The following is a 24,366-nucleotide window of genomic DNA, read 5'->3' on the forward strand; positions in this document are numbered from 1 at the left end:
TCCTAACCCAGTGGAACACCAGTATCATACGCCTCTTAGATGGGTTGGACATGCTGAAGAAGGTGCTGGAGGCCCAAAGACCAGGGTGACTTCAAAGCGGAGGACGCAGCAGGCAGTTCCCTATCAATGGTGCCAAATCCAAGCAAATGTTAGCTCCAGTCCTGTTAAATCGATCCAGCAATTATGAACGTTAAACAAGGGATTAATTCCTCGGGCAGTATGAAAAGACTCTATGTGGCTTTTTAATACCTGGGAGCTCCCAACTACTGCCACTGTTGACAGCCTGTTGCCCCTTCACTCTGCTTGAATGGGTTATGTCACAATGGTTCCTTAAGCCTTCATCAGGAGTTTGTGAGCATGAAAATGCTGTTGGGAGTTTCAGCAATGAAGGCTCAGGCATAACATACTGTTTGAAAGTCTGAACATTTCCTCTCTTTTTTATTTAACAAAATTTATATACCACTTTTATAAATTATGGACAAATTATTAGGAGAGTAAGTTAAAAATATACTGTAGTTTATTCACTTCTAGGCTAGTTTAGAGACTTTATTCCTTCTTATACTTCTTTTTTTATTAAATATTTTCTTGTTTTACAGAAGTTTGTGTAATGTCTCTCGTATTTTTTTCCATGTAACATTTTTACAAATCAGTTTCATTTGTTGAGATATTGGGGGAGGAGTTGGGGGGGTCAGGTGGCGATGTTTCTATTATGCTTAATGTATGTAGGGTTTGGTGTCAGCTCATGCAGGTTCTCTGCTGTTCATTTGTGTTTCTTTGGTGGTGTGAGAGGTTGGGGTTGGCCTAGGGTGTGGTTGTTTGTTTGTGATTGGCTGTGGTGATCTTTGTTTTCGTGTGTGAGTGGGGTGGGTGGGTGTTTTGGATCAGGTTAGCCATATTGATTTGTATGCTGTTGGTGGATTATTGTCATTGTCTTGTTGGCCTGTGTATGTGATAAAGGGGAGCCATACCAGGGTAAAAAGGCGTCTTCTTCTGTTTGTCCCCGTGTCAGTTTCACTTTATTGGTTAATTTTTCTAGTAGGGCTGTTTCCCTACATTGGTCCATGCTTACTCCTGACAGGTCTCTCCAGTGTCTGGTTATGGTGTTTCTGGCTGCTGAAAGTAGGTGGGTTATGAGTTCTTTGTGGTGTAAATGGGCATTGTTGTTTTGGAAGATGTTTAGTAGGGCCAATTCTGGGGTGATGTCTAATACTTGCTTAGTTATTTTACATATTTCTCGTATGGCTGTTGTCCAGAATAGTTGGATTTTGGGGCACTCCCACCACATGTGGAGGTATGTGCCTGTGGAGGTGCACCCTCTCCAGCATTTTGGTGAGGTTCCTGGGTGTATTAGCGCTAGTTTTCTTGGTGTTAGGTACCACCTGTAGGTGAGTTTCAGAGTGAGTTCTTTTCTTTTTGTTGATATGGATTTTAAGGGGGGGGGTTAGACCACATTCTGGTCCATTGAGTGGGGTTAATCTAATATACTTCTGCCTTTTGGACTGCTTTTGGACTGAGCGCATTGAAGAAAACCGATGTCTAAATATATTCACCTGTTGCTGGCCCCATGGAGTGTTGTGAAATCATCTGATTTGCTTTAAGTAGTGGGTCTCTGCTGTCAAATGAACTTGTAGAAATTTCCCCCGGCTTTAAACTGAGAATCTGCAGGTGTATGGGGACATCAATTCTTCTTTCAGTGCACAAATGATAAATTAATGACAAAGGCTAAAATCCCAATTGGGGGCCCTTGTATGATTTTTCCAAATCTTAAGGAGTTCTCCTACAAGTCATTGCTATGTTTGTTTTTTCCGCTGCAGGCTCTATCTTTACAACTACTATTTACTTTTGGTTTTAGGTTAGTTATATACCACTTTTCTGCAGTTAGCTGTGCCTAAAGCGGCTTACAACTCTTTTACAAAAATATATAATAGGACGAAACGAACAATTCAACAAAAAGAATGAATTCAACATTACAAGAAAACAAAAATGGGCTTCTCATTTTGCCCTGTACTCATGTAAATAGACGGTACATAAATCAAGGATGTTGTGGGTTTGCAGACATTCTTTGGGGGGATGCAGAATTCAGTTTCTTGGCAGTCTCAAGGTTCATGTTTCGGACTTTAATTTTTGAAAGCTGTTTTATCGGGAGATTGGCAACAGCTGTACAAATCACGAAAGCCCCTGGGGAGACTGAGTAAGATTTGGACTAGGGCTTCACTGGCATGCATAGCCACTTGCTCCCCACTGTGACAAGCAAAAGTAGGGGGGGAAATATGAAAAATGGTAACAGAAAAAATGGAGAACAAAGCATGCACATTGTGAGAAATTGTGTGTTGTTTGCACATCTATTCCGGTCTGATAATTAAGCTTATTTATAACTTTCCTGGCCACAGAAACTTTGGATGAGATCCAGCCTAGGGGATGAGCAAGCACCTGCTCCTACAAAGGGATTTCCCCTTCCTCTCCTCTTCTATGCGTTCTCCCACACCCTCAAAATCTGCTTTTAAGGGTTGGGGGCAGATTTGGGAAGCATGCAGGGGGCTGTGGGGGAGAAGAACAAACTGGAAGTCCCTTTGAGCAAGCAGGCAGATGTCACTGTAGGTTGCATTTTTTTTTCCAGCACAGGGTGAAAAAAAATCTATTTAATTACTTGTTGGTTTGTTTGACAGACGGGAGAAGAAGGCTATTTGGAGGCTTTTAAAAATGAACTTGAAGCATTCAAATCGAGAGTGAGGTTTTGTTCACAGTCTCAGAACTTTCAAGCTAATCCTGCTCAGAATCCTTCATTTTATCCTGATTTCAATTGTATAGGAGGGCTTTCATCCTTTCCACAGGTAAGTCTTAACTTTTTTATAGTGAATGGGTAGCTGGCCTAAGGTACTTTTGCCATCCTTTCCTTAACGCCTTCCTAGAAAAATGTTTTTCCTCTTCCTACCTTAAAATGGGTTGGGGAAAAGGAGAGGGGATTATACATCTAAAATATTAGGTTTGTGTTTTTTTTCTGTGGGCTGAGAATGGCAAAACTAGCACTTATTCAGGGGGAGAGACTTTCGTATGTACAGTACTGCTTCCAGCCATCCGCACTCAAATAGCGCCATCCCAGAGGTGTACTTAATTAAGTTTACTCCCCAAATCACAGGCGAGCAGTGTTGCACATTCGTTGCATGGGAACGTAGAATAAGGTTCGTTTTCCCTCTATCTGTTCTGGGAATTGTGGCCGTAGGATGAGCCATGTGAAACCAGACCCATCAGTCCCCGTGCAGCTGTTTAAAACCCGTCTACTCAGTTTTCCTGCTTTGGTCTGTGGTTAATACGGCCGCGGGTGGCGCTGTGGTCTAAACCACTGAGCCTCTTGGGCTTGCCAATCAGAAGGTCGGCGGTTCAAATCCCTGCGATGGAATGAGCTCCTGTTGCTCTGTCCCAGCTCCTGCCAACCCGGCAATTCAAAGTGCAAGTAGACAAATGGGTACTGCTGCGGCGGGATGGTAAACGGAATTTCTGTGCACTCTGGTTTCCTTTACGTTGTCCCATTGTGCCAGAAGTGGTTTAGTCCTGCTGGCCGCATGACCCAGAAAGCTGTCTGTGGACAAATGCCAGCTCCCTTGGCCTGAAAGCGAGATGAGCGCCGCAACCTCATAGTCACCTATGACTGGACTTAACCGTTCAGGGGTCCTTTACCTTAATACAGATGCTTTGGAATCAAGTTGGGGGCAGTGTTTTTCCTGGCTTCAGCAGACTGACATTTCTAGGTTATGAATCCTTACTACATAGCTTGCTGGTTCATTATATGTATGCACTTTCTGCACTCAGAATGGTACATAGGGTCATCCCGTCCCCCGTTTATTCTCATAACTTCCCCATCAGGTAAGTTTAGCTGAGAGATAGTTACTCATCCGGTGAACTTTGTGTCTGAACAGAGATTTGAACTTGGGTCATCCTGATCTAAGACCTATAGCACATATGTCCCTGTTTCTATTTTTTCCAGTCCATGGAGTGATTCAGTTCAGTTTTAACTTTCCAGCCACCATCTGTCTCTCCCCACTCAGCCCCCGGTTCATGTTAGCCATTGCCCCACCCATGAACTTTCCGGTAGCCATTATGAAATTATTGGATGAAGTGGCTCTCATCAGATTCTTGAGGAGTTCCTCAGATTACTTGCCTTGAAGATGTATGCAGTAAGTCTCAGCGTTCCCTGGACGTTGCTATTGCTTCTTATCCTGTCTGTGTTTCTGAACCTGTGCAAAGCCAGCTCTGATTTCTGCATCAAAAGAACTGTTTTGTAGCCTTGCACAAAGCTCCTGGCTTAGCTCTGGGCAGTGGCTAGTAATTGCTCAGAAGATGAAAACAGGGAGACCTCTAGTATACTATGAGACTGGATGGCGACTATACTACGGTTGAATGTTGCAAAATAAATTGTTCACAACCCTACAGGTGATTAGGAGGCAGGAAGTTTTCTGCGACTCAAACCAGAGTTTTGTGTCTAGTTCCTGTCTTCAGCTGACTTGTTTCTTGTTCTCTTCTTGGTTACAGAATGCAGATTCACTTCAGGGCTGCAGTTTGAACTCAGTGGTACACAGAGACGAAGAAGAACCTAAAATGATGGATACAGTATAGTATTCCTAAGACTGAGTCCAAGTTCTCTTATTAACAAAAAGAAGAATGTGGCAAATTTCCTAGACTTATTTTTATGGGTACTGCACTTTATTTTGAGTGTTTGTTTTTGGGAGAGAGGGTATTCCAGAAACACACTTGTCTTTTTGTTGGAAAATGTGCTGCTATGTTTTGGGGGGTTTTTTAGGAGAGGGGGATTATTGTGTGTTACTGAATGTGAAACTGGATGTTTTTCTGCTACTACTAAACCTTGCCTTTTTAATTTTAGGAATCCAAGTTTGAAAAAGAATCTGCACAGTTGCAATGTTTACAATTGATTGATTCTAGAAGGAATCTGCTTTAATCTTATTAGGAATACCCTTGTCTCCCTTGGGATACTAAAAATCACTGTAAAGCATTCTGTTGCTTGCATGGTTGATGCTCAGATCTGATTTTATCATGAATAGCAATATATCAGTGGTTGCTATCAACTTTGCAGATCTGAATGGCTCAGATAAAAGCACTGGCCTTTTAACTCTGCTACAGGGATTGTTTTTGGAAAAAATACATTTTAATATTTTGTTTTGCCACTTTTATGTCTTGATGTCTAAGTGGCCACAATTTCTTATAATGAAATTATAAAACAGTATTTTCTAGAGACACACTCATGAAAAAAACTTCTTTCCTTGACAGAACTGGCTAAAACTATCAGCCAGTGAGAGAGGAAAAGACAAATCAATACTAATTGGCTACCTTTGTACCTAAAAAAAAAAAGTATATTCTGTGATGATGTCTTTAAAATGAGCATTTAAGGGCATTCAGGTGCCAAACTGATTTGACCTTGTTTTCAGTTAAGTGTTGTGAGTGTGACACTTAAAATCTATTTTGGAAGGGTAGCTGTGCGTTGGGACATGTCGTCAGTTGGCAGTTTTAAAACCAAAACATCTCCAATGATGTTGTCAGTGTAGGCTGAGCTCTGTTCTCTATCCCCTGTGTTTTGTTTATGTGATACCCAAAGTATATAAGACCACTAGAGGTGGGCGATATTTCAGTTCAGCATCTGAAACCAGTATGAAGTTCAGGTTGGGATACCGGTTCTGGACTTTCAGAGCTGGCAAGACATCGCTCCCATCTGCCTGCACTGTGTTAGTTGTGGCCGGGGAGCCATGATGTATCGCCAGCTCAAATTGCGTGCTCGCCCGCCTGCGCATTTGCCCTCGCCCAAGCAAGTGGGACAGGCTGTGTCTTTCCTCCTGGTTAGTCGTTCCTCCTGCGACAATCTGGGAGGAAAGAGGCACCTGCCCCACTTGCTCAGGCAAAGGCAAAACGTGCAGGCAAGCAGAGCACCTTCTTGGCTCCCTGTCCTGAGGCCGGGGCTGGGCTGTAGAGGGAGGGAGGGAGTGGGCAGGAGTCCCTTTGCCCGAGCAAGTGGGCAGCCTCCTTCCATTCCTCCTGGTCGCTCCTCCCTCCCTTCACAGCCCAGCTGCTTTTTCAGCCTTCTTCAGTGTTATTTCAGACCTCGTGATCTATCAGGACATTGGGGTATATCACGACATCGGAGTATATCACGATGTTGAATACCAGATATCGCCCAGCCCTAAAAACCACCATTTCTCATCCAGTTATCACGCACTGCTTCCACTTAGCCAAACCAGGGATGTAGGTCTGTGTGTTGAAAACATGAATGTGCTGCTAGCTTTTTCTACCAGTGCACAGCCATGTTTACTAAGTGTGTCTTAATCAGCGAAGCACCTCGGGTTGCGTCAGTCCCAGAATCAGAAGGTACTGTAGAATCTGATACGATAAGTTCTTTCGTTTGACTCTGCTCCCTTGCTCTGCCCAATAAGTAGAGGAAAAGCATACAAGGCTATAGCTAAGTTCCTAAGAAACAAGATACATGCAGGGGGCAGCCTTCCATGTGCACAATGGGGATTGTGTCTGTCATCTGTCCACTGTCAGGGGGACAAACTGCTTTTTCCGCAAAACAGCGGTTCTCCTGGCATTCCCGTAATTTATTTGGATATTGGCCTACATGTGGAACATAATTCCCTCCTCTAACATTTCCTGCTTAAATATAAATCACTCCCTTCCACTGCGGCTGGACTTTGCAGTTAAAAGGAAACGAAGGTTGCTTGTTTCCTTGGACATGATTATTGTCAAGCCCAATATACAACTGGAGAAGTCTGAGAGGCTAGTTGAGATTGTGAGATGTGATGAGAGAGAATCATGAATACAGCTATTTTACTTTTGGTGTGGGTGGGTGCAAACAATGTTAGACTCATGGATGCCTCAAACAAAAGGGATGGTGGTCAAGAATACATGAGTTTCTAGGGACTGCATAGTAAAACTGAGTGCTTGCATGTAAAAGCTTCTTCCATGTAAAAGATGGTGTTTTGAATAGTAACTCCCTTGAATAATCTTCTTGTATATATGAAATAAAAAATTATTCAATTGTATATTGGAAAAATTATGAATCCCAGAGACCAGGGAATATTTTGGGCAGAAGCAGAAAACTTTCAGCAAGGGATTAAAGATGCTAGAATTTATTATTCTGCTGCCTGTGGAACCAGTGTAAAAGACAAAAGCAGATGGGCCTTGGTAATATTAGGTTCCACGCTACGCAGTGTTAACCGCCTGCTTGAGCAGTAGAAATCCACTTGTGAAACTAGACTTCTGATTTCTCTCCTCCCTCCTATTTGCCTCCCAATCTGCTCTGGAGAGTTCCCAAACTATTGTGATGGGGAGAATATTTGGCATTGGGTATAAAAGCTAAAGGGACAGACATTAACTGTGATGTAAAGTTATGTAATTTTACCTTCGAATCATAGAATTGTTGAGTTGGAAGGGTCAATCTAGTCCCACCCCATGTGATGCAGGAATCTCAGTTAAATCATACATGACAGATGGCCATGCAACCTCCAAGGAAGGAGAGTCCATCACCTCTTGTGGGAGTCTGTTCCACTGTCAAACAACTCTGACTGTCAAAAAGCTCTTCCAGATGTTTAGTCGGAATCTCCTTTCTTGTAACTTGAATCCATTGGTTCAGGTCCTTGCTTCCAGGGCAGGAGAAAACAAGCTCGCTCTATCTTCCATGTGGCAACCCTTATGAGAGCCATCTTCAAATATCTTATCTCCTCTCAGTCTCTTCATCCCCAGGCTAAACATACTCTCCCAACCATTCCTCATAAGGCTCAGTTTCCAGACCCTTGATCATCTTGGTTGCCCTCCTCGGCACACCTTCCAGCTTGTCAACATCCTTTTTAAATTGTGTTGCCCAGAACTAGACACAGTATTCCAGGTGTGGTCTGACCAAGGCATAATAGAATGGTACTGTTACTTCCCTTGATCTGGACACTCAACTTCTGTTGATACAGCCTGGAATAGCATTAGCTTTTTTGCTGCTGCTGCTTCACACGGTTGGCTCAGATTAAGCGTGTAGTCCACCAAAATTCCTAGATTAGTGATTCTCAACCTGTGGGTCCCCAGATGTTGTTATACTACAACTCCCATCATCCCTGAGCTCTGGCCTTGCTAGCTAGGGGTGATGGGAGTTGTAGTTCAACAACATCTGGGGACTCAGGTTGAGAAAGGCTGCCCTAGATCCTTTTCGCATATACTATTGGCAAACCAGCTGTTCCTTAACTGATATGTGTGCAGCTGGTTTTTTCCTGCCTAAGTACTGTATAGAACCTTATCATGAGCCAAGCACATCTTTGCAATCTTTGCTCACTTTCAGAGGGTTGGGGTTGCATTTCTCCTTTGGAAGCTTCATGGGTGACATTTTTCTCAGCAATGCAGTACTTTTAATCCTAGGTACAGTGCATTCTGGAATCAAGTCCTGATGAAGACTACTACCAACTGCACAAGGATATGTCTGACTTTAAGTTAGCTTCCGAAATGAAATTGCATAGAACATAAACAAACAAACAAAATACATAAGATTACAAACAAGGTGGAAACAATATGCGACCAAATGCAAGACTTCTGTAGAATTCTTGATGAAAGTGAGATTTGTTCAGAAATGGAGAACAACGTGGATTTTGCAAAACTCGCTTGTTCAGTAAAAGGCACAGGGGGAATAACAGATCCCTGTGGAATCTTTCTTAAGTTGTATTTAGCTAAGCAGGGATTGGAGCGATCCATTACTAGTGCATAATTTTTAATGTTCCCATGGCATAAATATGTTTAGTTCTTGGACAGGATACTGATTATACTGCTAGCATGATCACTGCAGCTTTCTGTGCTCTGCCTTGGTCTCTCGGTGAATTCATTGAACAATAATTCATGGGTGGGTGAATTTTAAAACTTGCCCATCGCACACAGTCTTTTCAACAATGAATACCCAGCAGAAGTGAGAGACCTTAGAGTCTGGGTAGCATGAAACTTGCCACCCCATGTCTCTTCCTTTACTCTTCCGGTACGAACATTTCTGTAAATTGTACTTGACTTGAAAACAATCAGAAGTTTGCCAGTGTTTCAAGCACGTGTGTCAGTCAGCAAGGCTTCCACATTTCACTTTCCTGGGATTTCTAGTGGTATTGTAGTTCCAAGTGTCAAATGGGGTGGGAAATATGGGAGAAATACATTCGTTTGTATTAACATCGCCAATTCAAAACTTAGGTGTTCATTGAAACCAAGACAGCTTCCATAGAAGTGTGCTTAGCATTCCTGTCTTAGGGTTGTTTCACACACAAGCCAACTTGGATTCGTTGTCGAGTGCACTCAAAAAGCTCCAGATATCATTACTTCTTGACAAATGTTGGGCCACGGTATATGGGCAGGCTAATACGTTTCTGTTGCAATCGGCTGAAAACAGGACCATAGCTTCAAACACAATGTGTGAAACAGCCCTCAAACAACAGTATTCTGGCCTTCTCTCAACACTCAAGAATCAATAGAAAAGGTTGGGCCAAGTTAAAAGAAACAGGGCAGCAAAAATGGGTGGTGGTGTTTAATCTGACCCCGCCACCACTATTCTATGTAAACAGGAATCAAATGTATATTTGGCCACATTTCTAGTTTTCTAACAATACTCTTGAGACAGGGGTTGTAAATACTTTGATGCTAGAGGGGCAAAAGCATCACATGGGCAAAACCGGACATATTGTACCCAACCTTCTTCATTTGAAAAACAGAAATAAGACACTCGTTGTTAAAGTAAGCTGCAGTTCTGCTTTCATTCGTCCAAAGCAAGTTTTATTAAGTGGTACAGCAAAAGCTCTTGAACATTTTTCCAGTGGTCTGTGGAAGTTTGACGAGCCCTTCTCTAGGCAATACAGTTTGGCTTTGTAACGTCTTTAAAGAAGCAGCTAACTCGAAAGCCTTAATAGGAGAATAATGCGACAAAATATTGCTTCACAGTAAGACTGTCTTGGCCGAGTTTTGAAAATAAAATACAACTTGCTGTTAATAAAGTGTACTTTTGTTGTGATGCATGTTTCATTTGATAGCAAACTTTTAAGCTCTATCAAGGTCTGTGTGCCTGTGATGGATAGGGCAAAGGAAGGTGGAACGACGCGTGTAACTTCCGTTTGTGCAGTGCATGGGCTGCATCCCCCCCCCCCCCAATAAACCAGTACAATCCTCTATCCAGGCAAACGAGAACATAGTTCAAGGGTGTAGTCAAGCCAGGCAAAAGAGGGGGTGGAGCCAGCCAAGGAGGAGTTGAGAGGTCTGGAGGGAAAGGGCATAGCATGGGGGGACAAGGGGAGCTGTGGCCCCAGGTGCACAATTTTGAGGGGGGCGTGAACCGGGTGCACCCACACAGAGATCCTCATATCCCCCTGCCGGTGGTCTCTCAGCCCTGGTGCCCAGCCTTGCCTCACCGCCATGTCCCTAGCTCCCTTGCTGAATGCCTGCCTGGCCAGTGCATGCTTGGATGCTGAGCGGGCACGAACAGAAGGAAGTGGGCAAGGTGCAGCCCCAGCGTGGCCCAATCTGTCTCTTCTCTCCACAGGCATCAGGGGGATTTGCCTGCCAAGGGCTGTGTCAGCTGGCTGGGCTCCCCCTGTGTGGTGGGCAAGTGGTGCTGCACAATCCCGCTTGGCTTTGGTGGCAAGCGCTGGGCTGGCACGGCAGGCTCCAGTCACCCTCTGTGTCCTGCCCCTACCAGGTGCATGCCCCGGGCACCAGCAAATGCTGCTATGCCACTGCTGGAGGGTGCATTTGGTCTCTGTGCCTGAAGTCCCTTGCCCCTTTTCTGGCTGGCTGGAAGCAATTTACCTGACCTAGGAAAATCAAACTAGCAAGGGTCCATCAGTTTTGGTTTGGGGGTGCTGCTGACTCTCTGCAGCTGCTTCCTTGTCTAGTGCTGACCCTGGGGGCCTGCCCTCCACAGCTGACAGCATTCCCCTGGTATGTGGGGTGTGCATTCAGTTCAACAAAGGGCCATTCTGAAAGCCAGCAGATTCTGGCTCCCTGCTATTTGGAAAGTTAGGGCTCCTTTGCCCTTCCTTACTCATCCCTCTGCATACATATTTTTTGGGGGTGGAAAGTTCAAAGTACAGGACAATGAAACAGCAAGTCTGATGGTGTGATGCAAGTAGGAGGATTGCAGCAATGCGGGCTGGTGAAGCAAGTTGTGTGTGTGCATGCAACACACACGAGACAACAGCAACACAAGCAAACTATCCTGATGTTGCAGCAGGATTCGCTGTGCAAACAAAACGGAAGACACTCTCATCTGGACTAATTCTCAAGTTAAAGGAGCGTACAAATGCTGAACTCAGGCACTACAAGACAATGTATCAGAGATATAATAGTAATATAATAATAATGATTTTACTATTTATACTCTGCCCACCTGATGGTTGCATTACAAGGTGATGCAGCAATACTGCTAAGTCCTTACTATAGGTTTTTATAATGATAAAAGTATTTAGAATCAGAGAAGCAAAGTCCAGTCCTGACTTCTGAGTAAGAAGTTGTAAGAATTACTTTTCCCCCGGACCACTGAACACTTTGAACTGATAAGGCCGGTTGCAACCACACCTGGCTGCAGGTAGATTGACCATAATGACCCACCCTCTGGCAACGTCTTTAGACAGCAACACCTCGTACAGTGGTACCACAGGTTACAAACACCTCGGGTTACAAACATTTTGGGTTACAGACTCTGTTAACCCAGAAGTAGTACCTTGGGTTAAGAACTTTACCTCAGGATGAGAACAGAAATTGTGCGCTGGCGGCAGTGGGAGGCCCCATTAGCTAAAATGGTACATCAGGGTAAGAACGGACCTCTGGAACGAATTAAGTTCGTAACCAGAGGTACCACTGTACATAGAAACTGCAGTGACTTCAAAAGAGGGACACAAGAATATTAACTGGAGCTGAGCATTATTTGACCGTGCTAGCTCTTCTGTGGCCGCACTGGCTCTCAATTCATTTCAGGGCTCAATTTTAAAAATTGGGTTATTAAAACTAATCTTTGGCGTAGGGTGGTTTCAGTACAAGGTGTCAACTGTTTGTGCTGTATCCGTTAGGAGGAAAGGGTTTTTTTGCCGTTTTTATTGCTTACTGACTTTAATTAGGGCCTATGGTATTTTTACTATCTTCTTCGTAAGCAACCCAGGGAATAGTTACTGCTGTGTGTCCATACAAAACATATAGGTGGCTTGTACTGAAATTCCCAAAGGACATCAAGAGGATTACTGTTTCCCAAAAGCCACATGCCCCATCACTATGTTAAGAGTTCAAAACAGACAGCCTTAATGTTTTTACTGAAATCACATGCATGTTCACATTGAGTAAAATGGCATCCTCCATGTTTCATTTCAGATCAGGACCCTCCTTTTGACAAACCGTGAGATTCTTCGGCTGTATTTTGTTAAAAAATCAATTTAATATTAAATTACTTTTACAAAATGCAGGTCCATCTAAATACAAAATTAGCTCTTTTAAAATCAACATACCAGAGGACAAAATAAAATAAAATACTAGAGTTACAAATGTGGACATTTCTTGAGATTTCAAGTTGGCTCATTGTGGGCACATTCAATTTGTAACAACAACAACAACAACCAGATCTCCATGATTCTACTGTTGATTAGAGAATATATTTCTGGAAACTTAGCCAAAGGCCACCAGCTTCTATCCCGTCAGTACAGTAATGGATCTTCCTTCATCTGTTGGTGGATGCTTCCTTCTGGCTCATATCAGGCAGCTTGGTTTGAAGGAAACGATGAATGTGGGGCCATATCTTGTTAGTCTCTGTTCCCGAGAAAGATTCCAACACGCCTTTCCGGCTACAGAAGAGACAAGAGATACGTTAGTCATGTTTGTCCAGTGTTATAAGTATCCTAAGGTTTCAAATATAGTAGAAATATTCATAAATGCACACGTATCTAAATATATAAACCATATGTAGTACAGGAGAGCAATCCTGAAGCCATTTTGACTCTCCCAATGACCTCAAATATTCCTCTGCAGTAAGGGAGACAAATGGGGAAAGCCTTCCCATTGTCTATTTCACTTACAAATCCTGTCTTAAGGGTGTCTTTGTGTATGAATAGGATGTACCTGTGACCTGGATTCAGGAACTAAAGTACTAATCATCACAAAAGAATGGCCAGGCTGCCCAGGTAATGCAATCTGCGACCATTATCAGGTCTCCTGACAGACAGGATTTTTGCTGTAGACCGCCTCCTATGATGTATGTATGATTGATAATTTTGGGTTGGTCTTTGGCTAAGCGGGTTGGGCACTGTCAAAAGTCTTTAAAGGTTCCTGCACACTTTTGTTCAGGGTCTCTCCCTCCTTGGACGGAGGGAATTCTGTTGCAACAGAAAAATAAATATCTGCCTTGCTTGCCAGTGGATCCAGCCTCCATCCATTTTTCTCTGACTGATCATGGACTTAGGGGACTCAGAGTTCCATGGGGAGCTGGGCTGCAAAAGCCAAACCCCAATTTTTACATCACCAGCGACACTTCTTCTTTTAAGTCTCAGAGGTCTTGAAGGACCTCTTCAAGGACTCTCTTGCAGAAGGACTCCCTCCCCTTTCCAATCTAGGATTTGAAGAGGAAGAAACAAACTAAGGAGACCAGGATGCTATGACTTATAGAAATCAGGATGTGTTTCTTTAGAAATCCTGCTCAGGAAGCCACTGACTCAGCGGCTAGGAGCATCATTACCTGACACTGGAGGGGCCTATCAGGAGTGAACATGGACCACAGGTACCAAACCGTGTGGGAAACAGAGAGAGAGAGAGAGAGAGAGAGAGAGAAGATGCTTAATAAAATATAGTCATACCTCCGGTTACAAACGTGATCTGTGCGGGAGGCACGTTCGCAACCCACTGCATCGGCGCACGCATGTAACGTGATTCAGCGCTTCTGCGCATGCGTGAGCATCGAAACCCAGAAGTAACCCGTTCTGGTACTTCCGGGTTCCACACGGTCCACAACCCGAAAACGGCCAACCCGCAGCGTTTGTAACCTGAGGTATGACTGTAAGGAGCTTACCGATAATATTCCAGGACAGGTTTGGTTTCAGTTTCGTAAGATTTCAGCCTCTTCATAACTGTTTCCGGTTTGTCATCATCCCGTTGGACAAGAGGCTCTCCAGTAATATCATCACAACCCTGGTTATGGGAAAGGAGAAGTCTCAGGCACAATGCCGTTTCACTCTAGACACACCTGCACACAATTACGCCATGTTACGCAGTAATGGCTTCCCCCAAAGTTAATAATAATAATGTATTATTTATACCCCGCCCATCTGGCTGCGTTTCCCCAGCCACTCTAGGCAGCTTCCAACAAAATATTAAAATTGCACTGAAACATCAGTCATTAAAAACTTCCCTAAACAGGGCTGCCTTCAGATGTCTTCTAAAAGTCAGATGGTTGTTTATTTCTTTGACATCTGATGGGAGGGCATTCCACAGGGCGGGTGCCACTACCAAGAAGGCCCTCGGCCTGGTTCCCTGTAACTTGGCTTCTCGCAGTGAGGGAACTGCCAGAAGGCCCTCGGCGTGGACCTCAGTGTCTGGGCTGAACAATGCGGGTGGAGACGCTCCTTCAGGTATACTGGGCCGAGGCTATTTAGGGAAAGAATGCTGGGAACTATAGTTTGCCTAAGGGAACTGAAAACTCTTAGGAGACCTCTGTTCCCCTCACAGGGCTACAATTTCAATTTCATCTCTCTGGGAAGAGAGATGGATTGTTAAGCCACTCTGGGAACTGTATCTCTGTGAGGGGAACAGGGGATCTCTAAAAACTCTCAGCGCCCATAACAAACTCCCGGCCCCAGGGTTCTTTGGAGAAGGCATGACTATTAAAGTGGCATGTTGTGGATGTGGTCTCTGACTTTATCTACTGTGAAAGGGATTGATTATGCTCACCTGGTGAACTTTCGATGGCTCTAAAGAAATTATAACAGGAACATATTAAACTCTATTTCCAAACCAGGTAGTCTAAACTTCAAAAGCTGCTCTCATAAAACTGGTGCTGTTGCTCAAGTAAAGCCAAATTTTATTGTATTTAGCTATAGGCCATTACAATAAAACTCTGGCCCCACCTACATAGAGCAAGGAGATTGCTGAATGCAAGAAACAGAACCAGATTAAAACATGAAATTACTTGAACAATAAAACTTTTTTTCTGATTCCCCCCCCCCCGTCTCTGTAGCTTAAGGATCACCCTGTGTGTGATGTTTGTATACACATCTTGCCCCTTCTTGTGTGTGGCAAAGTAAAGGAGGGACTGGGTTTTAATCCAGTAAGGTAAAGGGACCCCTGACCATTAGGTCCAGTCATGGCCGACTCTGGGGTTGTGGCGCTCATCTTGCTTTATTGGCCGAGGGAGCCGGCGTATAGCTTCCGGGTCATGTGGCCAGCATGAGTAAGCCGCTTCTGGCGAACCAGAGCAGCACACGGAAACGCTGTTTACCTTCCCGCTGGAGCGGTACCTATTTATCTACTTGCACTTTGACGTGCTTTCAAACTGCTAGGTTGGCAAGAGCAGGGACCGAGCAACAGGAGCTCACCCCGTCGCAGGGATTCGAACCGCTGACCTTCTGATCAGCAAGTCCTAGGCGCTGTCGTTTAACCCACAGCGCCACCCTAATCATTGCACAAATACCTCTGGAATGACCTGTTTTGTTTTGCTTTGCTTTTTTAGAAAATGTAAAAGCCACCAATCACCTATTAAAAATACTTACAGTATCAGTCCATTCATACCTGCACGTTGGTCAAATGTTTGCCACTGTCAGCTTTGATGGGTATTTTTTGAGATGAGAGGGGCAGGATAGATAGTCTGAATTTTGTTCTCCACCTTCCACCATCAGGTGTCAGGTGCTCCCAGAGCATCAATCTCTTTTCCTCGATCAGGACATGTTATTTTACCATTAAGCAATATCCCAATATGCATCACTCACAGGGACTTTGGGAGGGTTGAATTCAAGGTTGTAGACCCTGCCGCTGGCAGGATGGATCCAGCGGGCAGTCAGGCGTTGCTGGATCGTCTCAAAAGGCACATCCAGGTCAATCACCGTATCTATTGGACACACTTTATCCAGAGCTTCGGCCTGTGGAACAGTCCTAGGGAAGCCTGTGACAAAGAAAAGAAACATCCCTGTAGAAATCTCAGGTGCCTTTGTGAAATAGCTATGCAATCACTCCTGCCCAAGTCTGAGAATTGTGGGGGTGTTCGGGGAGGCAGGAGAGGATATATTGTTTATTAATATCCTTCCTAAATTGCGCTAGCTAGTTCCTTTACTTAGCAGAGTTCTATATACCCTTTTAAATGCACAGCAGATAGCTGGTTGCAGGCTTGTATAAGCCTCTCACTATTAGGTTCCTGGTAAGTTTCCTTATATCCCTCTTAAAAGAATAAGCATACCACATTCTTGCGTAAAGTATATAAAAGAAGTTTACTCACATCATCAGTTCACAGTTGGATCCCTGAAGGCAGACTTAGTTACAAAGTACATACATGTGAGTCTATCCCATATGGGGATAATCCCAGTGTCCTCTGTTGGCTGAGAGACAACAGAGCATTTCTAGAAAAAAGCTGCTCCAACGACGGAGGAAGTCAAAGAGAGGGAGTGTGCTGCGTGACTTGCCCTTTTGTTACCTGGACAGGTAAGGTCACACCCACCTCTAGTCACATGCAAAAGGAAGTATGTCCCAGCCAGGAAGAAACAGGAAGTTTTTGACTGGCTGGACCAAACATTCTCCTGCATGTCCACTCTAGGAAAACAAGGAATGTTGTACTTGACTGCTACTTATGTATCACATCCCACAAGAATCAGGAACATAGGAAGCTGCTGTCTACCGGCATCGGTTTGGGATGATATATTGATATATCACCCAGCCCTACCAGGAGATCCAGAGACCTTCTGACTGCATACCAGAGGTTTTACCACTGAGCCGCAGCCCTTATGTCTGCCCCAAACGTTCCAGAATTCCTCTCCACTTCATAGTTTCCATCCACACAAGGATGGGTGGGAGAGCACTTTCCACAGCCCTGCCAGAGATGTTACTGTCCAATTCTCACCATCCAACAACACACTGTTTTGCTCCAGGTTTTTCAGTTCACTGAGCATCAGCCGCGTGATAATGTCATCAGGAATCAGTCGGCCTTGATCAATATAGGACTTCGCAAGGATACCAACTTCTGTGGAAGTAAACAAAACAAAAACAACAAAAAAGTCATCAGAAGACTACGTGGGACAACACAACTTGCCCAAAGTTGTTTCTGAATTTTCTGCTTTTCATTTGAAGCACTTATAGAGAAATATCAGGGGAGAGAAGTCGCTTCTAGAGAGTCAGGCCTCTGTCAGAGAGCCATGCATGGCCCATTCAGGAGGAGAGCAAGGAGGCACAAGCTCAACAAACCTCTTCCAAACATTATACACACTGTTTTCAAAATAATTAGTCCTAATTAATTCTTCACCTTTCCAGTCTCTTCCATGCCAGGCCTTGTTGAGTTAAAGGAGCATGGCTGATATTTTAAAAACCAAATTAAAGGAAAAGGTGACATGGGAGAAATTTTGAGGAATATCTGCTCAGGTTTCCTCAACAAAATATCCCATCTCCCAAACTCTTCAAGCCCACCATTGAGATCGACAGTCTCAACACTTTCAACCTAGTTTCTGCAACCAGTGTTCTCCCTGTATTTGCTCAACAAGGGCACTCCCTCTAACTGGTTTCTCCCTCAGCGGGGTCCACTAGCACTTCTTTTCCGTAGCCAGTGTGTGTGTGTGTGTGTGTGTGTGTGTGTGTGTGTTCTTACCTTTATTCTAAAAACATTAACTTAGCAAGTCCCACTGAGTTCAATGAGACAGACTTCCCAGCATGCAGGCTTAAGACTGCAGCCTTAGGAACGCACCTGTATTCAATATTTTACTCCCTGCGTCACCCGGCCAATGATCCATTTAAAAAAATCAAAAACCTCTTGTCCCCCTTTTTCAGGAGCTGATTGTCTCTATTGCCTGCAATATATTTTCATCAGTTCCTTCTCTGACAACTTAAATGTAAGAGCAGTGTTAGAAACTCAGATATATAAGCTAGGCGCCAAAAGCCCCCTTAAGCCAAGGTTACAGTCACCAAAACAGAACGCCTAGTTGCTGTTTTGGGGGCAGACGGTTTGAAAGTAATATTTTTCAGTACCACTTATGGGTTCCTGAAATTCATTCTGATTGTGCAGATAAAATACAACGGATAGAATTCTACAGGATGTGTTAAGGTAAAGGTAAAGGGACCCCTGACCATTAGGTCCAGTCGTGGCTGACTCTGAGGATGCGGCGTTCATCTCGCTTTATTGGCCGAGGGAGCCGGCGTACAGCTTCCGGGTCATGTGGCCAGCATGACTAAGCCGCTTCTGGTGAACCAGAGCAGTGCATAGAAACGCCGTTTACCTTCCCGCCGGAGCGGTATCTATTTATCTACTTGCACACTAGTGTGTAAAAACAGCCAAGATCCAAGGATCCCCAGGCATGCACTTTCAGATGGTGGAGTCGTCAGGCTGCCCAGGCATTTTCACTTGTCACAAGTGGCCCCATGGCAGAAAATTCTGAACGCTGTGTAAGAGTATAAACATCTCTTTCGCCTTCCTTTTCTCTCATTTCCCATAACTAAAACCTTTGCATTTTGACTGCAGTTACAGTGCAATTCTACATGTGTCAGAAGAAAAATCTCAATGTTCCCAGTGGGACCAGGACTGTGTACTCCCTATACCATTAAAACACATTTAAAGCACATTCTTTCCCTCAAATAATTCTGGGCAGTGTAGTTTGTTAAGGGCTGCTGGGATTTATAACTCTGCGAGGGCTAAACTACAGTGTCCAAAATTCCTTGAGAGAAAAGAGTGCCATAGTTTGAGCACAGCTGTATTCCCAGGTGCATGCATATGAGATTGGGGCCTGAATATTATCTTATTTTACACCATTCCAGACCAGCCACCATCAATCTCTACCCTTACATCTATGGTACCAACCAAGCAGCTCTCCCCCCGGATCTTTGGCACAAGGCCTCAAGCACTACATTTTAAAAGTCCACTTCTTCGGCAAATTGCGTGTCATATCTGCCTTGTCTTCCCCCTCCATCCACGGTGTGGGTTTAACTTTATCCCACGTCAGTTGTAAACTCCATGGGGAATTGCCTATAAAGTCCCTGGGCGCACCGGGAAGGGATATCTGCATAGTCAGGCATGTTGGCCTTCTGAGGGTCAATACAAGTTTATGTTTAACTTGCATGAACTTGCGAAGGGTAGCAATGTTTATTTGAACAGGGCTAGGTGCCTGCTATTCAGCACCACATGAGATTTTAACTAGCCAGAGCAGGGGGAAAGGGTGAGAGTTCACATGCAGCATTACGCAGTGATAGGAATTCTGAGGTCTTAGATATATGGTAATGTTCATAACCGCACATACATAGATCAGCACAGGAAGACCGACCTAAAGCCATTTTGATTCCTAAACTGAGCAAATATTTTCTCTGCAAGGTCAAAGTGGAAAAGCCTCCCCATTGTCTTTTCCTTCATAAATCCTGTCTTAAGGGTATGTCTGTGTTTGAATAGGGTTTGAGCCTGTGACCTGGCCCAGGAACTAAGTATCTATCATTACAAAAGACAGGAGATAAACAAGGACAGGAGAAAAACAATATTCAAATTTCTGTTTTAGACCGCCTTTTCTGTGAAGTAGGTATGTAAGGGGTGGTCTTAGGTTACACCCCTTCTTTGATGTATGTATAATGTTTCTGGGGGTGGTCTTGATCTACAGGGTGGCAATTTCAAAAGTCTTTATAAGGCCTTGCATGCCATTTTTCTGGGTCCCTCCTCTCTCCTGCGGGTGAGGGGAGCACCCTGTTGCAACAGATCAATAAAGATCAAGCTTACTAGCTGCTTTGCTTCTCAATATTCTCTGGTTGGCATCTGTTATTCTCTCCTACCAATAGGGAACCCATGTAAGGACTCTATATGGGCTCTTGGATATCCCATAAGGGGAAAGGGCAATTTTTGTTTACAACAATGCCAAACCAAGGCTTGCTGCGAATGAGGTTGGTGTTATGTTTGAACCTGGGCTTGTGCTTTGTATCCTGCAAACAAGACCATGATCAGTAAGCCAAGAGCAGTCCTCTTTGTTTGTTTGCAGTGAAATAAAAAAATTAAGGTCTTATATATATAATAAATGTTGATAAATGTACCAAGCAAACACAAATCTACAAACCACATGTCTGAAGCAGCACAGGAAAACAGCCATGAAGCCATTTTGGCTCCCCAACTGACCAAATGTTTTCTCTGCAAAGTCAAAGGAAAATGGAAAAGCCTCCCCATTGTCTTTTCCTTCACAAATCCTGTCTTAAGGGTATGTCTGTGTATGAATAGGGTAAACCTGTGACCTGGCTCAGGAACTAAGTATTTATCATTACGAAAGACTGGCCAGGCTCCCCAGGGTATCCAATCAAGTAAGCATTAACAGGTAACCTGCCAGACAGGAGATAAACAACAACAGGAGATAAACAACGCACTCAGATTTCTGCTGTAGACTGCCTTTCTGTGATGTAGGTATGATGTATCTGGGGGGTGGTCTTGAGCTACACCCCTTCTGTGATGTATGTATGATGTTTCTGGGGGTGGTCTTGGACTCCAGGGCTGGCAATTTAAAATGTCTATATAAGGGCGGGCACACCTAGGTTCTGGGTCCTCCCCCTTCTCCTGAGTGTGAAGGGTGCACCCTGTTGCAACAGTTCAGTAAAGATCAGGCTTACCAGCTGCTTTGCTTCTCAATATTCTCTGGTTGGCCTCTGTTATTTTCTCCTACTGATGGAGAACCTACAAAGGACTCTATAAGGGCTCTTGTGTCCCCCATAAGGGAGTAAGGACAGATTTTCATTTATTACAGCAGCAAGACAAACCACAAGCTTGCTTTGGGATGCAACACAAAGCCAAACCATAGCTTAGCTCCTGGCAGCATGAGGAGACGGAAGGTGTAAATAGGTGAATAAATCGTATTTCTCAAAGCACCACAGTCTCCACAGTGTCTTCTATTCTCCAAAGGGACACAGACCCTGTGTGGGTGGCTGAGACCCCATGGACCACTTGGCAGGCACCAGACTTTTGTATCTGTAGACACCAGCAAGCTGCTTTGGCTCAGTGCTACATGCAAAGCAAGCCAACGAGTACCTTTAAGCGCAAATTACAAAGCGCCAATAAATCCATGATTGCCATTTTTGTATCCAGCAGACACTCAAGGGTATGTAAGGGATAAGGCAGTAAAATCTGGGGCTTGTATGCATCCACAATGCAACAAACTTTTTGTACTGTATACATCCACATTGCAAGACCGAAACAATTGCATTAACATTTATATTTCGCGAACAGTCACTTTTCTTCTCTGTTTTGTTAATTATTGTTTCTTTGTTGCGTCACGTGCATGTTTTGAATGGTTATAATAATAATAAAAATGGCAAACAAAAATATATTTTAAAAAACAGTGATGCTTCACCCTTAGTACAGAAAGGGAAAGTAACACACAATGCAATTCAAAAACCATCTCAGGGTTATTTTTCATGCCTCTTTCTAAAGTAGATTATGAACTGTCTCAGCACCTCAGAAACTCAGCAACTAGCTAACCAGTGTGCTTTCCAAATAGTTACTGGAGAGACAGGTTCAAGTCCTGAAACCTGACGTACTGGGGTTGGGGGTTTAAACTTCAACACTATAATAACAGAAGACAGATATAGGAGCCAGGAAAGATAAACGGAATACCAGAATGAGTACATTTTTGAATGCCACACACTTACAACAACCGGGACTGCTGTTTCCATGCTCTGCTGGTGAGCTTCTAAGAAGCTTTCAAACAGCTTCTGTTGGAAACTGAATGCTGGGTTAGATTTATATACTCTCTCTTTTTTTTCTGCCACCTGGTCCTCAAAGCAGCTTACAACATAGAAGCAACTTTAAACCAATGCACTTTAAAAACAAATGATAATCACAAAGCTAGCAATAGCTCCATAGCAACGTTCCACTTCCATTTACACAAGATATTTAACAAAAAGAACTCCTGTCTTGGCAGAACAAGAATTACCGTATTTTTCTGCATATAAGATGCCCCCGTGTGTAAGACAAGACCCCTGGGTTTTTTTTTGAACCCCAAATTAAGAAATCAATCTTTTAAACATCAAACAGAACGACTTTGAGCTTTCTGGGGGTAGGTCACCCAAGGTTATTGAGATTTTTTTGGAAAAAGTTGGCCAAAGCTGTTGAGCTTTTTGATAATATAATATAATATATATAATAAATATAATATAATATAATATAATATAATATAATATAATATAATACAATACAATATAATATATTTTATACTCTGCTCATCTGGCTAGGTTTTCCCGGCCACTCTCAGCAGCTTCCAACAACATATTTAAAATACAATAAAACATCAGACATTGAAAACTTCCCTAAATAGGGCTGCCTTCAAATGTCTTCTAAAAGTCAGATAGTTGTTTATTTCCCTGACATCTGATGGGAGGGCGTTCCACAGGGTGGGCGCCACTAAGTTTGGGTTGCCACAAGAGCAGGAGCCACAGCCCAATGCTCTATGTATTCATCATCCATGTATAAGACAACCCCCAATTTTTGACTAATTTTTTAAGCAAAAAAAGCCAACTTATACGCAGCAAAAAGACCTGGTACACATTTTATTAGCTGCCTGGACAGCTCCGTGGAGGGAAGGGGGGTGGGGGGAGCTCTGGTCTACTTCAACAGGGCTTTTCTGACATTTTAGCACACTTCTGCATTAATGCATGAACCCAGTGGGGCAAGGGTGCCCCACAAGCGAACCACTCTAAAGAGAATGCTGTCATTGCGTGTACACCCCATGGCCGGCACAGTTTTAACTTTCACCTGTCGGCGGGGCCGGATTTAGGTTTGATGAGGCCCTAAGCTACTGAAGGTAATGGGGCCCTTTATATGTCCAGCTGTCCTTTGTCAATAACGAATTGTCGCTGTTTTTTATGTTGAATATATGCTATATGGTAATTTATGGACCTAATCGGTATCTAAGGCCATTTGCACTTAACAAATAGGAACCTACACAACACAAAACACTGTTGCTATATGTAGGTTTTATTTGTTTTCTATCTTATATTTTGGAAGTGTACATCCAGGATTTTTTCCTTTAATTTTTTTGGGGGGGGCCAAGAGAGTGGGCCCCTTCATGGATCCCTGCCTTGTTGTGGTGAAGGGGCTTGAACACCCCCAAGAAGCCAAAAAAGAAAGAGGGGGAGGGGAGGGGAGAGAGAGCGACAAATTCTGCTTCTCTTCCTCGCGGAGTTTGCAAAGGCGCATCCCAGCAATATGCCAGAGGGGCAAAAAGGCAGCGGGAGGGGGGAGGAATCTGTTTGCAAGCGACACATTTGACATTGGAGGAGCCCTCTTTGCTCCTAATTTTGCAACGGCCCCTTGGATGCCCGAAGCCTGGAGTCCCTGGGAAAAGGCGCGCGGGGGGGGGGTGAACCTCACCCGGGCATGATTTGCACCAAGTGTGCCAGCTTGGCACCGCGACCCTGGGTACCCGGGACCGTGGGAACCTGAGGCCGTGGGTGCCCTGCAGCGTGCATGGCCCCGGCACCGAAATGTGCAGATGCGCCCGTGCCATTCGTGGGGGCTTTCGTGGGTGCTCGGGCACCCAGGGCCCGGGGCAGTTGGCACCTAGGATTTGCTCCTTGCCTACCGCTCTTGCGGTTCATGTTGTCGCGCAGGATGTCCCCGCTGGAGAGATGCTTGAGCGCGAAGTGCTGGACGATGCGCGCCGACACGGTGCCTTTGCCGGAGCCCGGCGGGCCCATGATCAAGGCGCGCAGCAGCAGCGCCCGCCGCGCCGCCATCGCCCAGCCAAGCGCGCGGCGCTCGCTCCCCGAGGCTCCTCCGGCTGCCCAGCCTTTCCTCCCTCCGCCGAGGGGGCGGCTCCTCCCGCTGCTCCCGCCCCGGAGGCCGGCCTCGCCCGTCGGAAGAGGAGGGCCGCGGAGACGGCGGCGCTCCCCGCCCGCCACGTCGTACCTCTCGGTTGCAGTTGGCTTTCCGTTTGCCTGGAAAGAGCAAAAAATAATAATAATCACAACCGTACCAAAAAACCCTCCCTCCCTCCCTCCCTTCCTTCCTTCCTTCCTTCCTTCCTTCCTTCCTTCCTTCCTTCCTTCCTTCCTTCCTCTCTCTCTCTCTCTCTCTCTCTCTCTCTCTCTCTCTCTCTCTCTCTCTCTCTCGTGTGTGCCAGTCTCCCTCTCGCGCAGAGAAAGGGCTTACCAGAAGATCCAAAAGAGGAACCGAAGAATCGTGGGCAC

General features: G+C 44.6%; 2 protein-coding genes across 2 annotated transcripts in view; one reads left to right on the forward strand and one right to left on the reverse strand.

Annotated features, from left to right (window-relative positions):
- Positions 1 to 10,146, forward strand: part of CDC37L1 (cell division cycle 37 like 1, HSP90 cochaperone) — a 22,197-nt gene extending 12,051 nt beyond the window's left edge. The window contains exons 6-8 of the mRNA XM_081894698.1: positions 2,667 to 2,831; positions 4,528 to 8,879; positions 8,911 to 10,146. Of these exons, the coding sequence (XP_081750824.1) occupies positions 2,667 to 2,831; positions 4,528 to 4,611 (249 nt within the window). The 3' untranslated portion in view covers positions 4,612 to 8,879; positions 8,911 to 10,146. The remainder of the gene's footprint in view (positions 1 to 2,666; positions 2,832 to 4,527; positions 8,880 to 8,910) is intronic.
- On the reverse strand, positions 9,762 to 23,944 carry AK3 (adenylate kinase 3). Its single transcript, XM_081894852.1, has 6 exons — positions 23,760 to 23,944; positions 17,081 to 17,200; positions 15,960 to 16,132; positions 14,048 to 14,166; positions 10,661 to 12,830; positions 9,762 to 10,628 (listed from the first exon to the last, which is right to left on the reverse strand). The coding sequence occupies exons 1-5, from the start codon at positions 23,911 to 23,913 to the stop codon at positions 12,707 to 12,709; spliced, it is 690 nt and encodes a 229-aa protein (XP_081750978.1). The 5' UTR covers positions 23,914 to 23,944; the 3' UTR covers positions 9,762 to 10,628; positions 10,661 to 12,706.
- Positions 23,945 to 24,366: the final 422 nt, after the last annotated feature.

The sequence above is a fragment of the Podarcis melisellensis genome (genome assembly GCF_964234715.1).
Source record: "Podarcis melisellensis genome assembly, chromosome: 17".
NCBI classification, from domain to species: Eukaryota; Metazoa; Chordata; class Lepidosauria; order Squamata; family Lacertidae; genus Podarcis; species Podarcis melisellensis.